General features: G+C 39.1%; 1 protein-coding gene across 1 annotated transcript in view; it reads left to right on the top strand.

The window, feature by feature from the left end:
- Window positions 1–20,303, top strand: part of HHAT (hedgehog acyltransferase) — a 483,325-nt gene that overhangs the window by 82,786 nt on the left and 380,236 nt on the right. Inside the window, exons 5-6 of the mRNA XM_027871575.1 lie at window positions 8,943–9,137; window positions 15,682–15,897. Of these exons, the coding sequence (XP_027727376.1) occupies window positions 8,943–9,137; window positions 15,682–15,897 (411 nt within the window). The remainder of the gene's footprint in view (window positions 1–8,942; window positions 9,138–15,681; window positions 15,898–20,303) is intronic.

Genomic DNA, 20,303 nt, shown 5'->3' with positions numbered 1-20,303 from the left:
TGCTACAGGTTTTCCTCTAGGTCTTCTTAAATTTTGTGAATGCCAGGGCAGTGCTCAGGCTATCCTTCTGTCATCCCTCACTGTGCTACTAGCCCATCTCCTTTCCTGATCATACTTTTCTGGGTGATTTCCCATATACCACTTTTTGCTGGTAGTTCATTGTTGGACATGCTGTACTGCTTACTTAGGCCCATCATGCATCATTTCCATGACTTTTGGGTCACTCTCATCTTTGATTCAGATTGTGATATTCCAGTATTTACAATCATGTGGTATCCTTTGGGAGAACATTGGTGTTAAAAAGGAATAGCTTGGGATCATTGAAAGTGCTGAGGACTTTCCCAGATGCAGTACAACTTTCCCTCTTCCTCTAGGCCTTGATCAGGGGTGGGGAACCTGCAGCCTCAAGGTCACATGTAGCCCTCTAGGTCCTCAAGTGTGGACCTTCGACTGAATCCAAACTTGGACTAGTCAAAAGGCCGCAGCCAAGGACCTAGAAGGCCACACATGGCCTCTAGGCCGCAGGTTCCCCACCCCTGGTTAGATATATCAAGTAATTTACTAACTTAATGGACTAGGCATCCAGCTTTATACCATAGTCTGGACAGTAGACATTTTTCATTCATTTGGTTTTTTTCTGTATGGATGTCAGGCTGAGTAATCATAGATCCCATTATCTGTGTAATATTATCTGGGGCTTGGTGTAGTAAGCACAATGTTATGTGCAGACAGGAACCTCTGGGAGATCTCTCCAGCTATAGGAAATTCCTCTTTCATTTGGACTCATTGAAGATTGTCCTTCATGATGGACAAACTAGGTCATCTTTTGCCTCAGTTCTTACCTTGCCTTTAATTACTGAAAAGGTGTTGCCTCAGACAAACTGAGATCTGGAAAAGACCTTAGCTTAAGAAGGCCAAGGTGCCTCACTGCATCTGGGGCCATCACCAGTAGTTTTGACCCTTGTCTTGCCACTGGACTCTGATGATCCTAAAGGAGGGAGTGAGTCTGATGATTTTGCACAGCTCTGCCTCACTTAAATCCAATCCTCTTATACCCTTCTGATGTCATTAGTCCTCTTTGAGAACAAAAGATGAACCATAATAACTACAAAGCAACAACAAACGTCTTTGACAAACATATCTCCTTGTTTTATGCCTTCCATGATTTTAATTGCCAGAAGGTTGGTGATCAGAGTTTTTCTCTCTGGTTATAATTATCAAGAATCTTATATGCTCTTGGTATTATGAAAGTATCATTTTTGGAGAAAGGCAATTAAGACTTCGTTTTGCTCCATGGATTCAAGTGTTTTCCCCCCTAATCATTCAGTAAACACAATAGGACCTTCTAATCTGTGCACCTTCCTGCTATTTGTGTGAAAATACAGATTTAGTTTGCTTTGGAAAATTGGTTGTTGGTTTCCTTTGGAAAATTGCATGTACCTTCCTTGTATTTTCTTCAAGGACATCCTTGATGTAGCTATTGATCTTTCTCATAAAGATTTCCTAGAGAAGACAAAGTTGGCATATGGTTCAGTAGCTATTACTACTACCCTCATGTATGCCTTTTTTGAATAACAATATCTTTTCTTCTATTTGCTGTATATTGACTGTCTTGAAATATTTTGTAAAGTGATCTCTCGTTATTTTCAAGATCTTGTGACCTCCAGTGTAGATCTCCCCTGTGTATACTTGCTTTGATCCAACCACTCTTCTCAATTCTTTTTGCTTAAGTGGGATGTGTGTAAAGCACCATACAAATCTTAATTTCATATATAATTGTTAGTTTCTACTACTCCTATTACTGCTGCTGCTGCTGCTGCTGCTACTACTACTACTACTTCCTCATGTAACAAACTGGAGACTGAGATATTAGTCCAGTTGTGGTGCTTTTGTTAGCATTGGTGATGAAAATAGATAATTAAGGAGATGCTGACAAATCTTACTCAATTTCTGTTTGTTATCTTGCTGCAAGTTTGATCTCTGAATGCTCTTGGGGTGATTTGGCTTAGTTGGGCATCACACTTAGCTTTCTGCAGATGAGCTTTTGCCTTCATCAATTTTCAGTGTTCTGTGAAATTATATTGATGGTCATCTCTGACAACTTCCTTTGTAATATTTTACAAATGGGTAGGTATTATAATTTTGTTTTCTACTTTGCATCATACAAAGCTAAGTTAGTACTTCAATAGGAATTAAATTTTGACAGCAATAAAACTAGAACATGTCTGATTAAAAGTAGACTTTTATTCATATAAACTTTTTCTGAAATGACTTTTAGCTCCAGGAATTTCCTAATTTGGTGGCCAAGAGTGTTTTTTTTTTTCTGGCAGCCTGTTTTTATTAACTTTTGAATTAGGCATCCTATCTGTAGTTTTTCTCTAGTTTAACACTGAGATTTTGTCCTAATTAAATATTTTAAATTTTCTTTCTTTCTTTTTTTTTTGGTGAGGGCAAGTGGGGTTAAGTGACTTGCCCAGAGTTACACAGTTAGTGAGTGTTATGTGTCTGAGGCTGGATTTGAACTCAGGTCCTCCTGACTCCAGGGCTGGTGCTCTATTCACTGCATCACCTGATGCCTATATTATCTGTAGTGCAATTTCTTTTTATCTTTCCATAACATCTCCCATATAAGGAAAAAGACCCCAGCACCATAGATCAAAGATTGAAAGTTGGATGTGTACCTCAAAGGTCATTCAATTCAACACCCTCATTTTATAGATGAAGAAACTGAGGCCCAGAGAAATAAATGATTGGTTTCCCTGCCTGCTTCATCTGTCCCTTTTCCTATCTTTCTTCCACACAGCTGCCAAACTGGCTCCATGCTACTTTTTTGCATACTCTTGTTTGGCATTTAAAATCCTAAATAACCTGCTCCAAGATCCTTTCAGCCTTATTATTGCATTACTCTTCTTCATGCAATAAATCAGTTAGCAAGTATTTATTAAATACCTACTAGGTGCCAGGCATTGTACTAGGTGCTAGGGATGTAGGTCCAAAGAATGGAATAATCTCTACATGCAGAGAGCTTTACATGTATGCTAAGGATCAACCAAACTAGCCTTTATCAACACCCATGGATTCAATTACCTACTTTATGGAGTTGAGTCTCAGATCTATTTGTCCAGCCTTAACCACTCTCTTGACTCCCAGTCAACTGCCTATTGGAAATACCAAAGTGGGTATTTTGTGGACATCTTAAACTCAGTATGTCCAAAACTGAACTCATCTTTCTCCCTAAATCCTCCTCTCTTCTTAATTTATCTATTACTATCCTCCAGGTTGCCCAGACTTGCAACTTAGGTGTCATTATTGATATCTCAGTCTCTCACTCCCCATGACCATAGGGTCATTTTACTTTCTTTGTAACATCTCTCAAATTCACCCCTTTCTCCTCTCCTCTCCTCTCTTCATCACCACCTTGGTACAGATCCTCATCACCTCACACCGAGAATATTGCAATAGTCTGCTGTTGGGCCTGCCTGCCTCCAGTCTCTCCCCACTCCAGTCCATCCTCCACTCATCTGCCAAAGTGATCTTCCTAAAGTACAAGTTTGACCACGTCACCCCTCATTCAATAAACTCAAATGTCTCCCTGATACTTCTAGAATCAAATAAAAAATCCCCTACTTTTAAAGACCACCATAACCTGGCCCTTCCTCTCTTTCCAGTTTTCTTATGCTTTACTTTCTCCCATTTTCTCTGCAATCCAGTAATACTAAACTCCTTGTTGTTCCTCACACACAATATTCCATCTCCCCATCCTGGGCATTTTCATTGACTGCCCCCATGACTGGAACTCTCTCCTTTCTCCTCTCCACTTCCTGGATACCCTGGCTTCCTTCAAGGATCAGCTAAAGTTTGACCTTCTGCAAGAAGCTTTTCCTTATATTCCTTAATTTTAGTACTTTCGCTCTGAGATAATCTCTAATTTATTCTGTGTATATCTAGACTGTATGTAATTGTTGGCATGTTGTCTGCCTTATTAGACTCTGATCTTCTTTGAGGGCAGGGACTTTTATTGGTCTTTCTTTATATCCTCAGTGCTTAGCACAGTGTCTGGCACATAGTAAATATAATAAATGCTTGTTGTGACTTCTTACTAGTCCAATTAGATTGTTGTTCCATCCCTGACATTCATGTCTTTGCTGCCCTCCATACCTGGAATGGACTCCCTCATTTCCACTTCTTAGAATCCCTACTTACTTCAAGATTCTGTGCAAGTATCATCTTCCATATGAAACCTTTCCTGATCTTCCCAACTTCCAATGACTTTCCCCCCAAATTATTGTGTATCATTTTGTAAATTATTTGTTGTTTCTCTCAGCTAGATTATAAGCATGTTAAGGGCAGGGACTGAAATTTCACTCTTGTTTTTGTAAATCCAGTCTCTGACACAGTAGGCATTCAATAAATGCTTGTTATTGATTAATTGATTATCAGAGTTCACAGAGGTACTATCAGAGGCATGTTTTGAACCCATTTCCTCTGATTCCCAATTTAGTACTCTTTCCATTGCATATGTTATCTCTCTAAAGCTTGGGCTTTCTTGAAGGTGAATCAGTATAATCTTCGTATATGACAGTACATTTACTTGTTACATTTATTTATTTTTAAGTTCATTTTAAAAGTATGGAGGTATTTGTGGCTATTGTAACAATGAGGGCTTCTCATTACATGGTGTTTAAGCCGTTTCACTTTAATAGGTAGATAATGCTTCGTTAAATTGGTGATGTCTGTTGGAGTGGAGATGGCTTGGCCAGCCAGCAAACTTCTGGTCTGTGGAGTGTCTCCAGGAAACACACGGAGAAAACTCAAGACAGCTTCCCAAGGGAGCTGGCTTTCTGTCTTGCTCTTTGTACCGCTAGGCAAACACGTCTGTTGTCAGGCCAACTTTTCTCCACTGCTTAGCTTGCTCTTGGGTTGCTGTCAGGAAGAAAGAGCCAGGAAATGGGTCAGGGATGAGAGCAGAAAGGATGACTGTTGGAGTGTCTAGGTACAGCCCAGTGACCGTTTTCTGGTGAATATCTCTCTATTCCAATGCCAAGTATATTGGATAGTCCCTTATGCAGCTCCCTCAGAGGACAGATCTGATAGATGTGTTAGAAAATGCTGAGTCTGTGCAGGATTATGTTGTGTATACTTATGTGTCTGAGGATGTGAGTTGACATAATTATATTATATATAAATATATATAATAATTCATGGGGCTATGGCATACATATCATTGGTCATTAATATATCCTATATGCCATTGGGGTGGAATGGTGGATAGAGTTCTGGACTTGGAGTCAGGAAGACCTGAATTCAAATCTGACTTCAGACACTTACTAGCTGTATGACCCATGGGAAGTCACTTAACCTCGCTTTGCATCAGTTTCCTCATTTGTAAAATGGAGATAATTTGTTTTGAAGATGAAATGTGATATTTGTAATGTGCTTTGCAAACCTTAAAGTACTATATAAATGTTCATAGCTGTTATTATTGTTAATATTCTAGAATCCATTTTCATAGGAAGACAGCATGCTAGAATGGAAAGGAACCCACTATTAGGAGTGAGAATGCCTGGGTTTGAACATGAATTTCTAATAGTTATTAGCTTTGTAAACCTAGACAGGTCATTTAAATTCTTTAGTTTCCTATTTTGTACAATGGGGATGATAATATTTGAACTCCCTTACTCAGAGGGCTGTTCTGAGGAAAACATTTTATAGACTGTATGTCAAGTTATACAAATGTGAGTGATAATAATCACTATTTTTATGTCCTGTTTTTGCATTAACCATACACTTTCTTTCCTTTTTTCTTCATCTTCATTAGCCTTTATGGTTGGGAGTGGCCTGTGCCAATTAAGGGGATTGAGTGAGTTGATTGAGGTTAGATATGGGGATACCTTTTGTATAATCTGTGAAAAGAAGCATTAAATGCCATCTGCTCCTGTTTTTAGCATTTAATCATTTTTTTTTTTTTGGTATTGATGGCAGGGGTAGGGTGTGGGGTGTTCAAGAACACACTGTAAGAGCATGTGTTAAAATCCAGATCGCCACTCAAGCAGATGGTGATGGCACAGCACCATGGAAATTTTCCTAGTTTGTTTCAGTCCTTCCCAGACTAAAGCAGCTTCAGGTTATGGCAAATTCCTAATCAAATCCCAACAAATAGATCCTTTTTTTTTCTAATTTTATGGGAACTAATATTTAATAAAAATAATTAGCACTGTATGTGTGAAACTGTGCACACATAGAGAAGAATTCTAAGTGTCAAATGCGGTAGGTCACATTAAAGAAGTACCTTCTTGTTTTAGTTGTTAATAACTCTTTCCAAAAATAGTCTTTGGCCGCCTGGTTTCCTATCCTTGGTCTTGGCCCAGAAGCGAGTGTTTTAGGGGAAACTTTGAAGCAGATTCATGTGACTGTTTTCTGTGGGTAGTGGGGTGGAAAAATATGTTAAGAAAATGAGCCTACTTTTTTGGTTCCCCTGGAACTTAAAAAGGGCATATCTGGTTTGGCTCTTGCTTCTTTAAATGTTGTGTCTTGGGATGGGGATTAGGTATGGAAAATGTGAGCAAATTTCGACAATGTTTATGAGTGGATCATTAGTATTTGCTAGTGGACTTTATAATAGGAGTTTTATTTGTCTGCATTCATATATGTCTAAAGATGTGTGTGTGTGTGTCCATACTTGAGGACCTAAATAAAATCAGTCTCTTCCTATTCTGTGGGATCATGTTCCTGGAACTTTGGACCCACGATTGTATTGGTATGGGCATTCTCTCAACCAATATGGAATGCAACCATCCCATGCCTTAGTTGACTAGGGGAATGTGGTTGTGGCTGAAATTATTTATTGCCTGTGGCTGAGGCTGTGTTTGCCAGGTCTCTTTGAGCTCAAACCCTCAGATGATAGAACTACAGTATGTTGTTGAACCTATACTTGAAGTCTTTCCAACTCAACATAAGGCTTGCCAAAAAATTGGGCCCCATTTGTATAGTTTTTCAGAGCTTAGGCTTACCTCCTCATCATGATGAGGTGTAGTGTGAGTCTCAAAGTTATAATAATTCCATATACCTGCACATGTACACTTATAATATAAATATTATATATATACATGTATGTGCACACAGAAGTATGTATATATACATACCTATGTGTATGTGTATATAGATATTTAGAGATAGGGCTATTGATATCTATAGATTTGTCTATATCTTTATACACACACACTTAAACTAAGACTTTTGGAACAGCATGTATGTATATGAGGCATGTTGGTGTAGTGGATAGCTAGCCAGCCACTAGAATCAGGAAGACCTGGGTTGAAGCCCCATAGCTAACACGTCCTGGGTGTGTGGCCTTCTAAGAGTCACATAGACTAAAAGGTATAGGCTAGTGGCTGATTTCCACTGGGAGAGTGAATTTTCTACTTGGGAGTTCCCCACACCAATGAAATAACTAACTTCACAAGTACAAAGTGGAAGAAGCACAAATAGACAGGAGTTTGTGTGAATAAGATCTCTAGGAGTTTTACTGGACTCCAGACTTAAAATGAGTCAACAGTCAGTAAACATTTATTAAGCATCTGCTATGTGCCAATTACTGTGCCGAGCGCTGGGGATACAGATACAAAAAAAGAAAGACAGTCCCTTCCCTCAAGGAGCTTACAGTTTGTTGGGGGAAGACCACACAAAAGGGAGATGAAAAGTGGTCTGGGGCAGTCGGCGGTATGACACAAAAATAAAAAAATAATGCTGATTTGCTAAGAGAGACACATTGTGTAAAACCAGAGATTCATGGAAGAAGTATTCAGTAAAGCATTTACCACAAAACCTGGTACAAATGAGGTACTTAAATGTTTGTTGATTGACTGTTTGAAGTGTTTTTCCTTTGCCTATGTTATTAAATTATAAACCTTTCAGTGGAAGATCTATGTCCCTCTCTTACTTAAAAAAAAAAAAATCTAAATGAAGCAGGCCCCAGAATTGTTTAGAAGACACTCTCAAAGTATTTGTTGTCATTCAGCCATGTCTGACTGTTCGTAACTCCATGATCCCATTCATGACCCCCCCCATGACTACCTTCATGACCTGTACAGATGAGGAAATGAGGCAAACAGGGTTAAATGACTTCCCCAGAATCACACAGCTAGTAAGTGTCCAGGTCAGATTTGAATTCGGGTGCTCCTGATTCCAGGTCCAGCACCTAGCTGCCCTGTAAATATGAGGCAGTGATAATTAAGTGTCCTGGATAGCTCTTGAGGAATCTGGAGGGGGAAGGAGAGGGAAAGACCAGAGGTCTTACACTTCTAGATACAGCTTCCTTTGAAGTATCATTTGAAAACTAGTGCCCTATTCCTGAGTTAATGTGAACAGTCCCTATGAATATATCTCTTGTATGGGTTACAACTTGGTTCACAGATTATTATGTGCCAGATTTGGTTCATGTCACATGAGAAATATATTTTACTTGTATAATATTTATTAGCAGAAGTGACTAATGCCCATCTCTCTCTCTCTCTCTCTCTCTCTCTCTCTCTCTCTCTCTCTCTCTATATATATATATATATTCTTCCCTCACTCCCTTCTTCTCTCTCTCTTCCTTTCCCTCCCTCTCTTCCTCCTCTCTTTTGTCTCTCTCTTTCTCTCTCTTTTTCTCCCTCCCTCCTTTTCTTTCTGTTTCTCTTTTTTCTCCCTCCACCCTCCTTTCTGTCTCTTTTCTCTCTTTTTCTTTCTCCCTCTCTCCTCTCTTTATCTTTCTAATCTTATCATTTTGTGCTTCTCTTTCTCTTCCTTCCCTTCTCCTACCACTTTTCCTTTCACTCCTTTTTCTTTCTCCTTTTTTTTTATCTCTTTCCCTTTCCATGTTCCTGCTCCTTCTCTTTCTCCTGATCTCTTACTGTATGCTTTGTTCTCTTTCTCTCTGCCTCTTCCTTGTTCCCACTTTTCAGCACAGGCCCTGGTTTCTCATGATCTATGGAATGGGGGCCTGCTGGTACCTGCTGGGAGCTCATGGCCTGGCAATGGTTTTCCTCCACACCATCATTTCCTTCTCTGTGGCCCAGTTTCGGTCCACAATTTTGTCATGGCTGTGTTCCTTGTTGCTGCTTTACACGCTGCAGGTTCAAGCTCTGGAAGATGTAAAGGTAATGTACTACCATGACCTTCACAGGCTGGTCTCTTCTCTTGGTTTCTCCCTTTCATGACGTGGATTTGAGTATAACAATTAGAACAAATTAAGGAAAACTTCATTAATCAGATATCCCTAACTCAGAAATTGAGAAATCAGACTGAATAGATGTGGTCATTCTTGATTAAAAAATTCAAAACAACTTTTGTGAACTTTCATAGTATTCTTGAGAAGGAGAAATCTAGTGTAAAAGTGTGTACAAAGGCATGGAGGGAATCCTTTTACACACAAGTCACAAGAAGTTAAGAATTCTTTTGATATATCTTCAACCTCTATGTTGTCAATTAATATTCTTGTTTTTTAAAAGGATTTTCACATTTGGGATTTCTTTTGGTATCTCAAAGATGGCAATTTTTCATTACCTTGCCACATTATATAGCTTGTACTTTAATATGTAGTATGGACTTGAATATTTTAAACAACAACAACATTGAGCATGAATTTGGAGTCAGAAGATGTTAGATTAAATCCTGGCTCTTCTACTAAATGACCATAATAAGAATAACAACAACAATAGTATCAATAATAATAATAGTAATAATAACAATAATAATATAACATTTTAAAGCTTTACAAAGTGCTTTACAAGTATTTCATTTTATCCTCACAACAACCCTGGGAGGTAGGTGCTATTTTTATCCTGTTGTCTACCTAGGCAGCAAGGTGGTACAGTGAATAGAATACTGGGCTTGGAGTCAGGAAGACCTGAGTTCAAATGTGGCCTTAGACACTTACTAACTCTGTGACTCTGGGAAGTCACTTCTTTGTCTCAGTTTCTTCAACTAGAAAATTGGGATAATAATGGCACCTACCTTGCAGGGTTGTTGTAAGAATCAGATGAGTTAATGGTGTATACAAAAGCATGGAAGGAAATCCTTTTACATGCAAATCTCAAGAATTTAAGGATTTTTTAAATATATCTTCAACTTTTATGTTTTTTATTAATGCTCTTATTTTTTAAAAGAATGGTCACATTCAGGATTTGTACAAATGTTTAGTACAGTTCCTGGCATTATATAAATGCTTCTTCTCTTCCCATTTTACAGATGAGGAAACCAAGGCAAATAGTGGTTAAATGACTTGCCCAAGGTCACACAACTAGTAAATGTTTGCAGCTGAATTTGAACTCAGGTCTTCCGTACTCCAGGTCCAGCGATATACCTATCCACTGTGCCACCAGCTGCAGCTATGATCTTGGACCAAGCTCTTGACTCAATAAAATAATTCAGCTCTAGGCCTCCATAAAATAATTTATTCCAAAGAGTCATGCAATGAAAAGAGTGCAGGACTTGGAGTCTGAGGATCTGGGTTTAAACCCTGGCTCTACCCCTTGCTACCTGCATGATTGACTTTGGATAAGACACCTTTAACTTCTCCTGGCCTTCCTTTCCTCACCTGTAAAATGAGATGGTTGGATGACCTTTGAACTCCATTTTAGCTGGAGATATCTCTCTAGACCACTTTAGACTCATTTGTAAAATAAGGCCATGAAACTGTAAGACATCATGGTTCCTTCAAGCTGTAATTCTTATCTTCTACAGTTTAGACTTTTCACTAATACAGACAGTGCCCCCCTCCTTTCATTCATTTTCAGTGAGTGATATTTGACCATATTTCTCCTTTATGGTGAATCAGCAGCTTGCTAAGTGTGTGTATATGCCAAGCCAATTAATATACTCTATTGATAAGCTATAGTGTGGTTAGCGTCAATGAGGGCTTTATTAGAAGTTTGCAAAGAGGAGCCTCTGCCTGACTTAGCTGTTGTGACTGCTTAGATTAAAGGGTGATAAATCTTGAGGGAAGAGGCCTCTTTGTACCTGTCCTTGATGCCAGAGCAGTGGGTCAGAATGAGGATTCCATTAACAATGGAATGTGATAGATAAAGGATGACTGGGATCCAGAGGAAAGATCAACTTGTGGGGATGGGGCAGGCAAAGCTGGGCAGTTTTACATCAGACAAGGATGCAAGCAGGCCGGGCAAGTAGGCACTCGACTTTTAGATTTGAAAGCAGGCAGTAAACTGAAGTCTCAGCATGCTCCCCCTACCGTTGTGTCAGGAGGACTGCCAGGAGGCAGTGGATGGAGCTATATAGGTTGGCAGAGGGTCTTCAGCTTCAGGGAGATCTTATATCAGAGACTCGGTCACAGAGACAAGACTTCAGTCCCTTGTGTGACTCGGGGTACAGTCAAGGAGCCAAGGCAGGGACTCGGGCACAAGAAAACAGAACATGGATCTGGTATAGAAAGCAAAGTCTTGGCCACAAGGGAACAATGCAAGGGCTCATTGACAAACTAAGCCTGTGTGTGTGTAAGACCTGTAGGAGGTTGATTTAATGTTAGGCTGTTGGCCTAGGATGCCTAATGTTCCCTATGCCAATGGATGAGATTTTTGAACCTTTAGGTAAATGTGAGTACAGCCTTCTGTGGGAGGTACAAGTTTAAACAGCTATTGGCACATGGAGCCAAGGGCATGACATGCTATCCATAAGCCTTCCAGGAGCTCCCTCTAGTGTCCAGTTATACTAAGTGCATTCTGAGCTGGGAGCAGCACTTTCCCAACTTTTCATATCTCTGCTAAAAGCCTGTTTTATTATCGATTACATTCCAGTGTTAGAGGCTTGCCGGGGTCTAGCCCTGAATGTCTTCTTCCAAGCGCTGGTTAGACTTGGAGTGGCCCTGCAAGTAGAGGAGTTCAGGGGGATAGGGAGAGGAAAGGTAGAACTGACTTCCATGCCTTGTGCATGGTTTAATTTGTTCTGTCATAGAATTCGGAGCTGGAAGGGATATTAGTGGTGATCTAGACTGTGAACTCCTTTTTTTTCATGGCCTAGACAAGTTAGGTGGTTTGCCCAAGTTCACATAAGCAGTAAGTACCATGACTGTTAAATCTGATATAATTTTTTTTACATAAATAGGTGAGTTTAAAAGGGAAGGGGAAGAGAAAAAAAAATTTATTAAGCACAAACTATATATACCAGGCACTGTGCTAAGAGTTTTACAAATGTTATCTTGTTGAATCCATACAATAACCCTGGGAGGTGGGTGCCATTATTATTCCCTTTCTGTAGTTGAAGAAATGGAAGCAGACAGAGATTAAGTGAGGGTCATAGAGCTAGGTAAGTATCTGAGGCAGTATTTGAACTCACATCATCCTCACTCCAAGCCCAGCACTCTGTTCACTGTACCATGTAGCTTTCTTTATGAAATAACTAGCAATTGTATGGCACTTTTTGGTTTACAAATTCGTTTACGTATGTTTATCTCTTCTGGATCTCACACCAACCCTGTGAGGTAAAAGAGTTAATGAGGCATCCAAGAGATACTCTTTATCCAGGGAGGATTTCTGATAGACCCACAAACTCATTCATCAGGTAAATTAAGCCTATTTGGCCTGTAGTTAAAATAGTATTCGGTTGTATAGGGGCAAACATTGCATTAAACCTTCCATCTTGGGAACCCAAAAGTATCCTTGTTAATGGAAGAAGGATCAGTGTTGTGGGTGTGTATAATTAAAAAATTATTGGGTTTGGATGTAGTAGATAATTTCTTTTACAAGATGCTCCCCTTTCCAATTATATTTTTCTCAGGCCAGCGTTTTAAATGAGTTTGCATTTTGTGAGCACACCTCAACTGATCACATTGGATGATGGTGGCCCAGAAATATGCTGGGAGGCTGGAGAAACCCCCTTGAACCTAAAAGTATGCTATGGATAATTGAGTTGATTGTGCTGATAAGTGAAACTCTCTTGGATGAATTATCTGTTAACTCTCTGATACCTCTGACTGTCACCCAGTCATTTGCCTAGCCTGCTATGCCATTCTTAACCATCAAGTTTAACCCCTGCTGCCTTGAGTAAATGTTTCAGTCCTTCTAAAAGCAGGACCCTTCAGAATGGCTTCTTCTTCTCTTCTTCCTTCTCTTCTTCTTTGTATGATAGAATATGACCTCCAATTTAACCTTAACATTTAAAAATTATTGTTATTTTAATGCCACAGTCACGACTTCTTAAATCACTATCTCCCATTGGACCCTCTCTTGTAACGAAGGAAAACATTCAAGAAGAACTAACAGACATGGCTACCGTTTCTGACAGCATATAACACTGTCCACACTTCAGCCCCCACTTCTGTACTAAGAGGAGGGACATTTATCTCATCATCAGTTCTCTAGGATTGATTATTATAGCTTGCCAGCCTTAGAACGATGTCTTCTTTTACCTTATTGCAGTCATTGTGTATATTATTTTCTTGGTTCTGTTTATGTTGTTCTGTATTGCTTCCTATAAGTCTCCCCAGGTTACTCCTAATTTTTCATATCTGTCCATTTTTGTGGTTCATCAGAATTCCATCAAATTAATATGTTGCATTTGTTCAACCATTCCTAATCAATGGATATCTACTTTGCTTTCAGTTTTTTGTTAGCATAGCAAAAATTCTGCTATGAAGAATTTGTTGTATATGGGGTCTTTCAGCTCCTTGGGTCCCCCAATAATTGTATTTCCAGTCAAGGAGTATGAACGGTTTAATGACTTTTCTCACATATTACATTGTTTTGCAGAACAGTTGGACCAAGTCAAAACTCCACCAACAGCATTTTTGTATTCCTGTCTATCCATAGCTCCTCTAGCATTTGACTTCCCATCTTTTATAATTTTCATCACTTTGAAGAGTGTGAAATACTCTTTCAGAGTTGTTCTCATTTATGTTATTATTAGTGATTTGAAGGAGTCTTTCTTATGGTCCATAGGATCATAGGCTTAGAGCTGGAAGGGACCATTAGAGTTTTTTGAGTCCTCCACCCTCATTTTATAGATGATTTCATCTGAGTAGGGTTATCATGGTGAAGATAGACCTTCTACCCCTGCCTATTGACAATTCATCAGTAACTTATAGTCTTAGAGAGGTATTTGGGAACACTGGGAGGTTAATATCTAGCATAGTGCCTTGTAAGTGTGTGATTTTGACTCAATAGAAGAAAAAATTTCCTTAAATTTTGATTTGTCTAGAAGCAAAATGGGCTTCCCTGGGATGTAGAGTAGTACCCATCACTGGAGGTCTTGAAGCAGTCTCTAGATTACCAGATGTCAAAGAAGTTCTAGATGGTATTCCTACTTTGTGTATAACTTGGAATAGATGGTTCCAGAGGTCCTTTTCAAACTTGGGAGTCTGTGATTCTATGATTCTTGATGTATGTTTGGGGGATGAGCATTGCCCCAAACCCTCCGTTCTCCAAACTTCCTCATTTCTAACAAGGGTACAAGTGTCCTTCTAGTCACCCAAGTTCACCATGGTGGAGTTATCTTTGACTTTTCTTTCTCCCTCAACTCCCCATATCCAGTCAATTGCTGAGTCTTGTCAACTCTACTTCCACACCATATCTCTTTCCCCTTCTCTCCACTCATATAATCTTAGTTAGACCCTTATTACTTCTTGCTAAGACTATTGCGTTACCCTTCTAATTGGTTTCCTTAGTTCCAGGTTCCTCCTCTCTTCAGTTCTTAACTACATAATTAGGAAATTGATTTTCTTCAAACAGAGATATGATCATGTTTTCCACTTAATAAAAAAAAAAATCTTTAATGGTTCACTATTGCCTTTAGGATAAAATACAAACTCTTCAGTCTGCCATTTACAATATGACTCCTACTTAAACTTTCTGGTCTTATTTTAATCCCTTTCACTTAGACTTCTATCACTTCCTTTGCTATTTTCTTCATTCCAATTAGTCTGGCCTAGTTGCTGCTCCCCTTACGTAGCATTCTACCCCTCACCTTTTCATAATGGTGCCCCATGTCTGGAATGTGCTCTTTTCGCCTCTACCTCTTGAAATCCCTAACTTCCTTTGAGATACTGCTCAGGAATAACTTCTCACACAAGGCTTTTCTCAATTTTTCCAGGTGTCAATGCTCTCTTGAAATTATTTCATATATACATTTATTATTTACTTATCTATATACACATTGTATTCCCTTGTATAATGTAAGAGCTTTGAGAGCAGGGACTTTTTAATTTTTTTGCCATTGTATCCCCAGTGCCTAGCATGATGCCTAACTTATAGTAGGCACTATGAATGAATAAATGAAATTATGAAATTGAATTGAGTGAGTATGATGGCTAAGTTTGGAATTATATTTTTCCATGACAGTGTCTATTTTAGATATTCTCTGTAAGAATACTGAGTCTACCTTTGATCTATACCATATGTACTTTATTTAACCAAGGGTTTTTGTCACGTAATTGTTTTTTGCTATTCCCCAAATAGGCGTATCAAATGAAGCTTATGATGGCAATAAAACACAATGTCCTTGTTAGACAAATATTTGCACCCCCTCCTGCCCTGAAAGTGTTGTTAGTATAATCAGAGGAGACAATGTATGTGAGATGCTTCGCAACCATAGAGTACTGTTTAAAAGTTATTGTTGTGATTATTGTTGTTGTTGCTGTTAGTGTCTTTTCTTGCTGATACCAGTTTTCCCCCCTTCTTTGCCTGAATGTTACAGAAAGGATGGTATAAAACAGAGAATGAGTATTACTTACTGCAGTTCACTCTGACGGTTCGATGCCTCTACTACACCAGCTTCAGCCTTGAGTTCTGCTGGCAAGGACAGCCCCCCAAGGGTTCCCCCTACTCCTTCTTCTGGCTATTGGCTTATGTCTTCTACTATCCCGTCTTGCACAATGGTCCCATTCTCAACTTTTCGGAGTTCATCAAGCAGGTAATGACACTTGGGTACTGCTATTGCCTGAATTAAATAACTGGTTGATTGAATGTTTGTGTTGGTGGGTACTTTTCATGTGATGCTCATTTATTTTCCTGACAGAATGTCCTACTTTAAGAAATTTTGTTTTTACAAAAACATTGATTTATAAAACATTGATGGGGGGGGGTGGTATAAATCTTGGAATTGAAATTTTGGTAAATAATTTCTTTTTCCAAATTGACATTGAATAATATACTCTAGGTGCTAGTGAGAATGCCTCCTTCAACTCTTATTTTGTTTAGTTAGGTGTAAATACAGAATTTTGAGACCTTAGGGATGGAGAAAGTGCAGTCTGATCTTGGCCAAATCAGTTAATCTCCCTTGTTCTCAGTTTCTTCATTGGTGGAATGAGGAGGTTGTACTAGATGGCCTCTGAAGTCACTTCTAGCTCTAAATTTACAATCCTGCGAACATATTTATTGTTGTTCAGTCGTTTCAGTTGTGCCTGACTCTTTGTGACCCCATTTGAGGTTTTCTTGGCAGAGATACTGGAGTGGTTTGTCATTTCCTTCTCCAGCTCATTTGATGAATGAGGAAACTGAGGCAAACAGGGTGAAGTGACTTCCCTGGGGTCACACAGCTACTAAGTGTCTGAAACTGGATTTGAACTTGGAGAGATGATTCTTCCTGACTTCAGACCTGGTGTTCCAACCACTGTGCCACCTAGATGCCCCTGTGAACTCATACCTGAATAGAAATCTCCTCTACCATCCCTTTGGCAAGTGGCTTTCTAACTTCTGTTTAAAGATCTCCCTGGACGATATCCTGAGGCAGTCCATTACACCATTGCTCATCTATAATTGTTAGAAATTTTTTTCGTCCATCAAGCCTAAATCTACTGCTGTCCCAGTTCTCCACTCGTTGCTCCTGGTTTTGTCCCGTGGAGATAAGCAGACCAAGTCTCATCTCTTCCTCATATATATTCAAAATGTATCCAGAATTTTATTTTACACAAAGAAGACAGAATAGAGGCTGATGGTTATGTTTACTGGTAACGAACTCTTGGATTTCACCTTGCTAATATTGTTTGATGAGACGAGAAGGGAAGGTTCCAAGGCCAGGAGTCAGCAGCTCTTTCCTCAGTTGCATGCAGCTTTTAAATGCATATCTTTAGTTCTTTTAGCCAAAAAGAATGAATGTGTACCTCAGCAGTGACCCAATTTACTTACACACTGATTATCACATACTACAAATAATGGATTTCTAACCTTGGTACTCTCATGTTCTTCCTTTTCTCCTTCCATCCGCTTCCATTAGATTGGGCTTCTCTCCCCTGGCCTCACTCCAATTCTGCAATCCTTACTCCTCAGGGCTTGCTGCTGTGATGTTTCCATCCTGTTCCAACCTCACTAATTCAGCTGACTAACTTATTGTGCCAGTGAGCTAGTGGGAGAAGACTATAGGAACTCCTCATCCAGTCCTCGATTTCTTGGGTTACACATGTAAATTATAGCAAATGTACCGGGGAGACAAAAATACTTATAATTTTGTCTTTTTACTCTGATGGCCAGTGTGGCAGGGCTGGCCTCAGATCCAGAAAGCCCTGATTCAGATACTGCTTTTGACACATATAGAAGTCCCATGTTCAATTGTACTCAGGAAGATGATAGTCTTCCTGACTTTGGGCCTAGCATTCTATCCACTGGGCCACCTAGCTGCCTGAAGTTGAGGATAACACTGAGGTTATGAATCTGAGAAGCTCTAAAAATAGTGGTACCTTAGACAGAAATTGGCAAGTTTGATAGAAGTGTGATTTGGGGGCGGGGAAATATAATGAATTATGTTTTGAACGTGTTGAATTTGATACGTCTAGGACATCCAGTTTGAAATGTCCAATAAACAGTTGGTGATGTGAGACTGAAAACTCAGTAGGGAGATTGAAGCTGGATACCTATCTATTTATATGATGAGGAGCATTTGGGTACATGCACAGAGAGGGGACATGATATGAATCATGCCAGCAAAGAAAACTGAGAGGTGATAAGACAGGTAGGAGGAAGACCAAGAAAGAATGGTGCCACAAAGACACAGAGAAGAGAGAATATGCAGAAGGAGGGTGTAGTCAGCATTGTCAAATGAAGCAGAGTTGCAGAAGGTTGAGGATTGAGGAAAGGCCATCAAAATGGGCAATTAAGACATTGTTGACACCTTTGGAGAGAGCAGTTACAGTTGAATAATGAGATGGGAATCTAGAATGTAAAGGGATGATGAGTATGTGAAGGGAGCAATTGGAGGCCATAAGTACAGGCAGTTTTTTTTTCTAGGAATTTGACTAAGAAAGGATGAGATAGAGGATTATGTCTTGAGAAGATGATGATAGGGTCTAGTGAAGGTTTTTTAGGAATGGGTGAGGCTTGGCCAAGCTTGAGGGCAGTTGAAAGGAACCAGCAGATGTGAAAGAGGCTGAAGAGGGATTTGTATTCTTAGAAAGTTGTCAAAAATGTTTTTCCTCCTAAAAATCTACAGACCTCTGGTCTAGGTTCTTAATTTGTAAATAGTTTGTTTTCCTGTCACTTAAGCAAACCCTTCCAGGACAATGTATATCTTTCCTCTATTGTTATAGTCTTATATCCAACCCTTTGCAGGTGGGAGCTACGCATAATAAAAACTCAGCTTCCTTTCCCTCTTCTCAAGCTCCCCAATATTCCACGTTTGATAGTGCAAACACAGCTTGGTATGATCAAAAGAATGCTAGCGCTGGAATCAAAATACCTCAATTCCAGTCTAGGTTCGGCCATTTTTCTTATGCGATAAAATACGTAATGCATTTTCTAATGGTGAAGAGATGAAAACTGAAAGCTTTACTAGTGATATTTTCATAGGATTGTAGCTTCAATCTACAAAGCACTTACAAATTGATTTTCTCATTTTGCTTTACAATAGCCTTGTGAGGTAAGGAGGATAGGTAATATTCTCATTTTAAGGTGAGGAGCTGAGGTATGGGGAAGTGAAGGGAGACTTTGGAGAGATTCTACAATTAGCAACTAATTGAACTAAAATTAGGATGCAGGTCTTTGGGCTGCAGTTCTTTCTCTTTCTATTACATCTCTTTGCCTCTCATTGTAAGGGTCCCTCAAATAGGCTTGTCTAAGAGAAAAGGGATGGAAAGAGAAGGTATTGGCAAGAACATAGATGTCGTTGACCTTATAATGTTGTGTCATGACAGTGAAACCCTTTGGTATATATTGCATTTTAAGACCTAGCAGTTTATAGTATAGTTCACTGCCTGAGTTGTTCCCTAGGGACACACAGCACAAGGGAAGGCATTCAGACTGATTGGGAAAGCTACCTGATGAGGATGAGTCTTTTACTTCTCTGACCTTTAGTTTCTATATCTATAAAATTAGAGGCTTTGTTTAGGTCAAAATTTCTTTTTTTTTTAACTTTTTTTATTAATTTATTTTGATTTATCAATAATCACTTCTATATGCTTTTGAGTTTAGAATTTTTCTCCCCCTTCCTCCCCACCACACTCCCCAAGATGGTGCATAATCTGATATAGGCTGTACATTTACATTCATATTAAACATATTTTCACATTAGTGATGTTGTAAGTAGAAATTAAAACCAATAGCAGGAACCATCAGAAAAAGGAAACAAAACTCAACAGAAGAGAAAATAATTAGCAATTTGGCTTCCATAGTTCTTTCTTTGGGTGTGGATAGCATTTTCTATCACAAGGCCTCTGGAGATGTCTTAGATCCTTGTATTGCCAGGAAGGGTTAAGTTTATCAATATTAGTCATCATGCAACTTGGCTGTTATCGTGTACAACGTTCTCTTGGTTCTGCTCACTTCACTCAGCATCAGTCCATACAAGTCTTTCCAGGTTTTTCTGAAGTCAGTCTGTTCATCATTTCTTATAGCACAATAGTATTCCATCACATTCATATACCACAACTTGCTCACCATTCCCCAATTGATGGGCATCCTCTCAATTTCCAATTCTTTGCCACCACAAAAAGAGCTGCTATGAATATTTTTGTACATGTAGGTCCTTTTCCCGTTTGTATGATCTCTTTGGGATATAGCCCTAGAAGGGCTATTTCTGGGTCAAAAGGTATGCACATTTTTATAGCCCTTTGTGCGTAGTTCCAAATTGCTCTCTAAAATGGTTGGATCATTTCACAACTCCACCAACAATGCATTAGTGTTCCAATTTTCCCACATCTTCTCCAACATTTATCATTTTCCTGTTTTGTCATGTTGGTTATTCTGATAGGTGTGATGGTGGTACCTCAGAGTTGTTTTGATTTGCATTTCTCTAATCAATAGTGCTTTAGAACATTTTTTCATATGACTATAGATGGCTTTAATTTCTTCACCTGAGAACTGTCTGTTCATATCCTTTGACCACTTATC

The sequence above is a fragment of the Vombatus ursinus genome, unplaced genomic scaffold (genome assembly GCF_900497805.2).
Source record: "Vombatus ursinus unplaced genomic scaffold, bare-nosed wombat genome assembly UNPS02014798.1, whole genome shotgun sequence".
NCBI classification, from domain to species: Eukaryota; Metazoa; Chordata; class Mammalia; order Diprotodontia; family Vombatidae; genus Vombatus; species Vombatus ursinus.
This window is presented reverse-complemented; position numbering and strand designations above follow the sequence as displayed.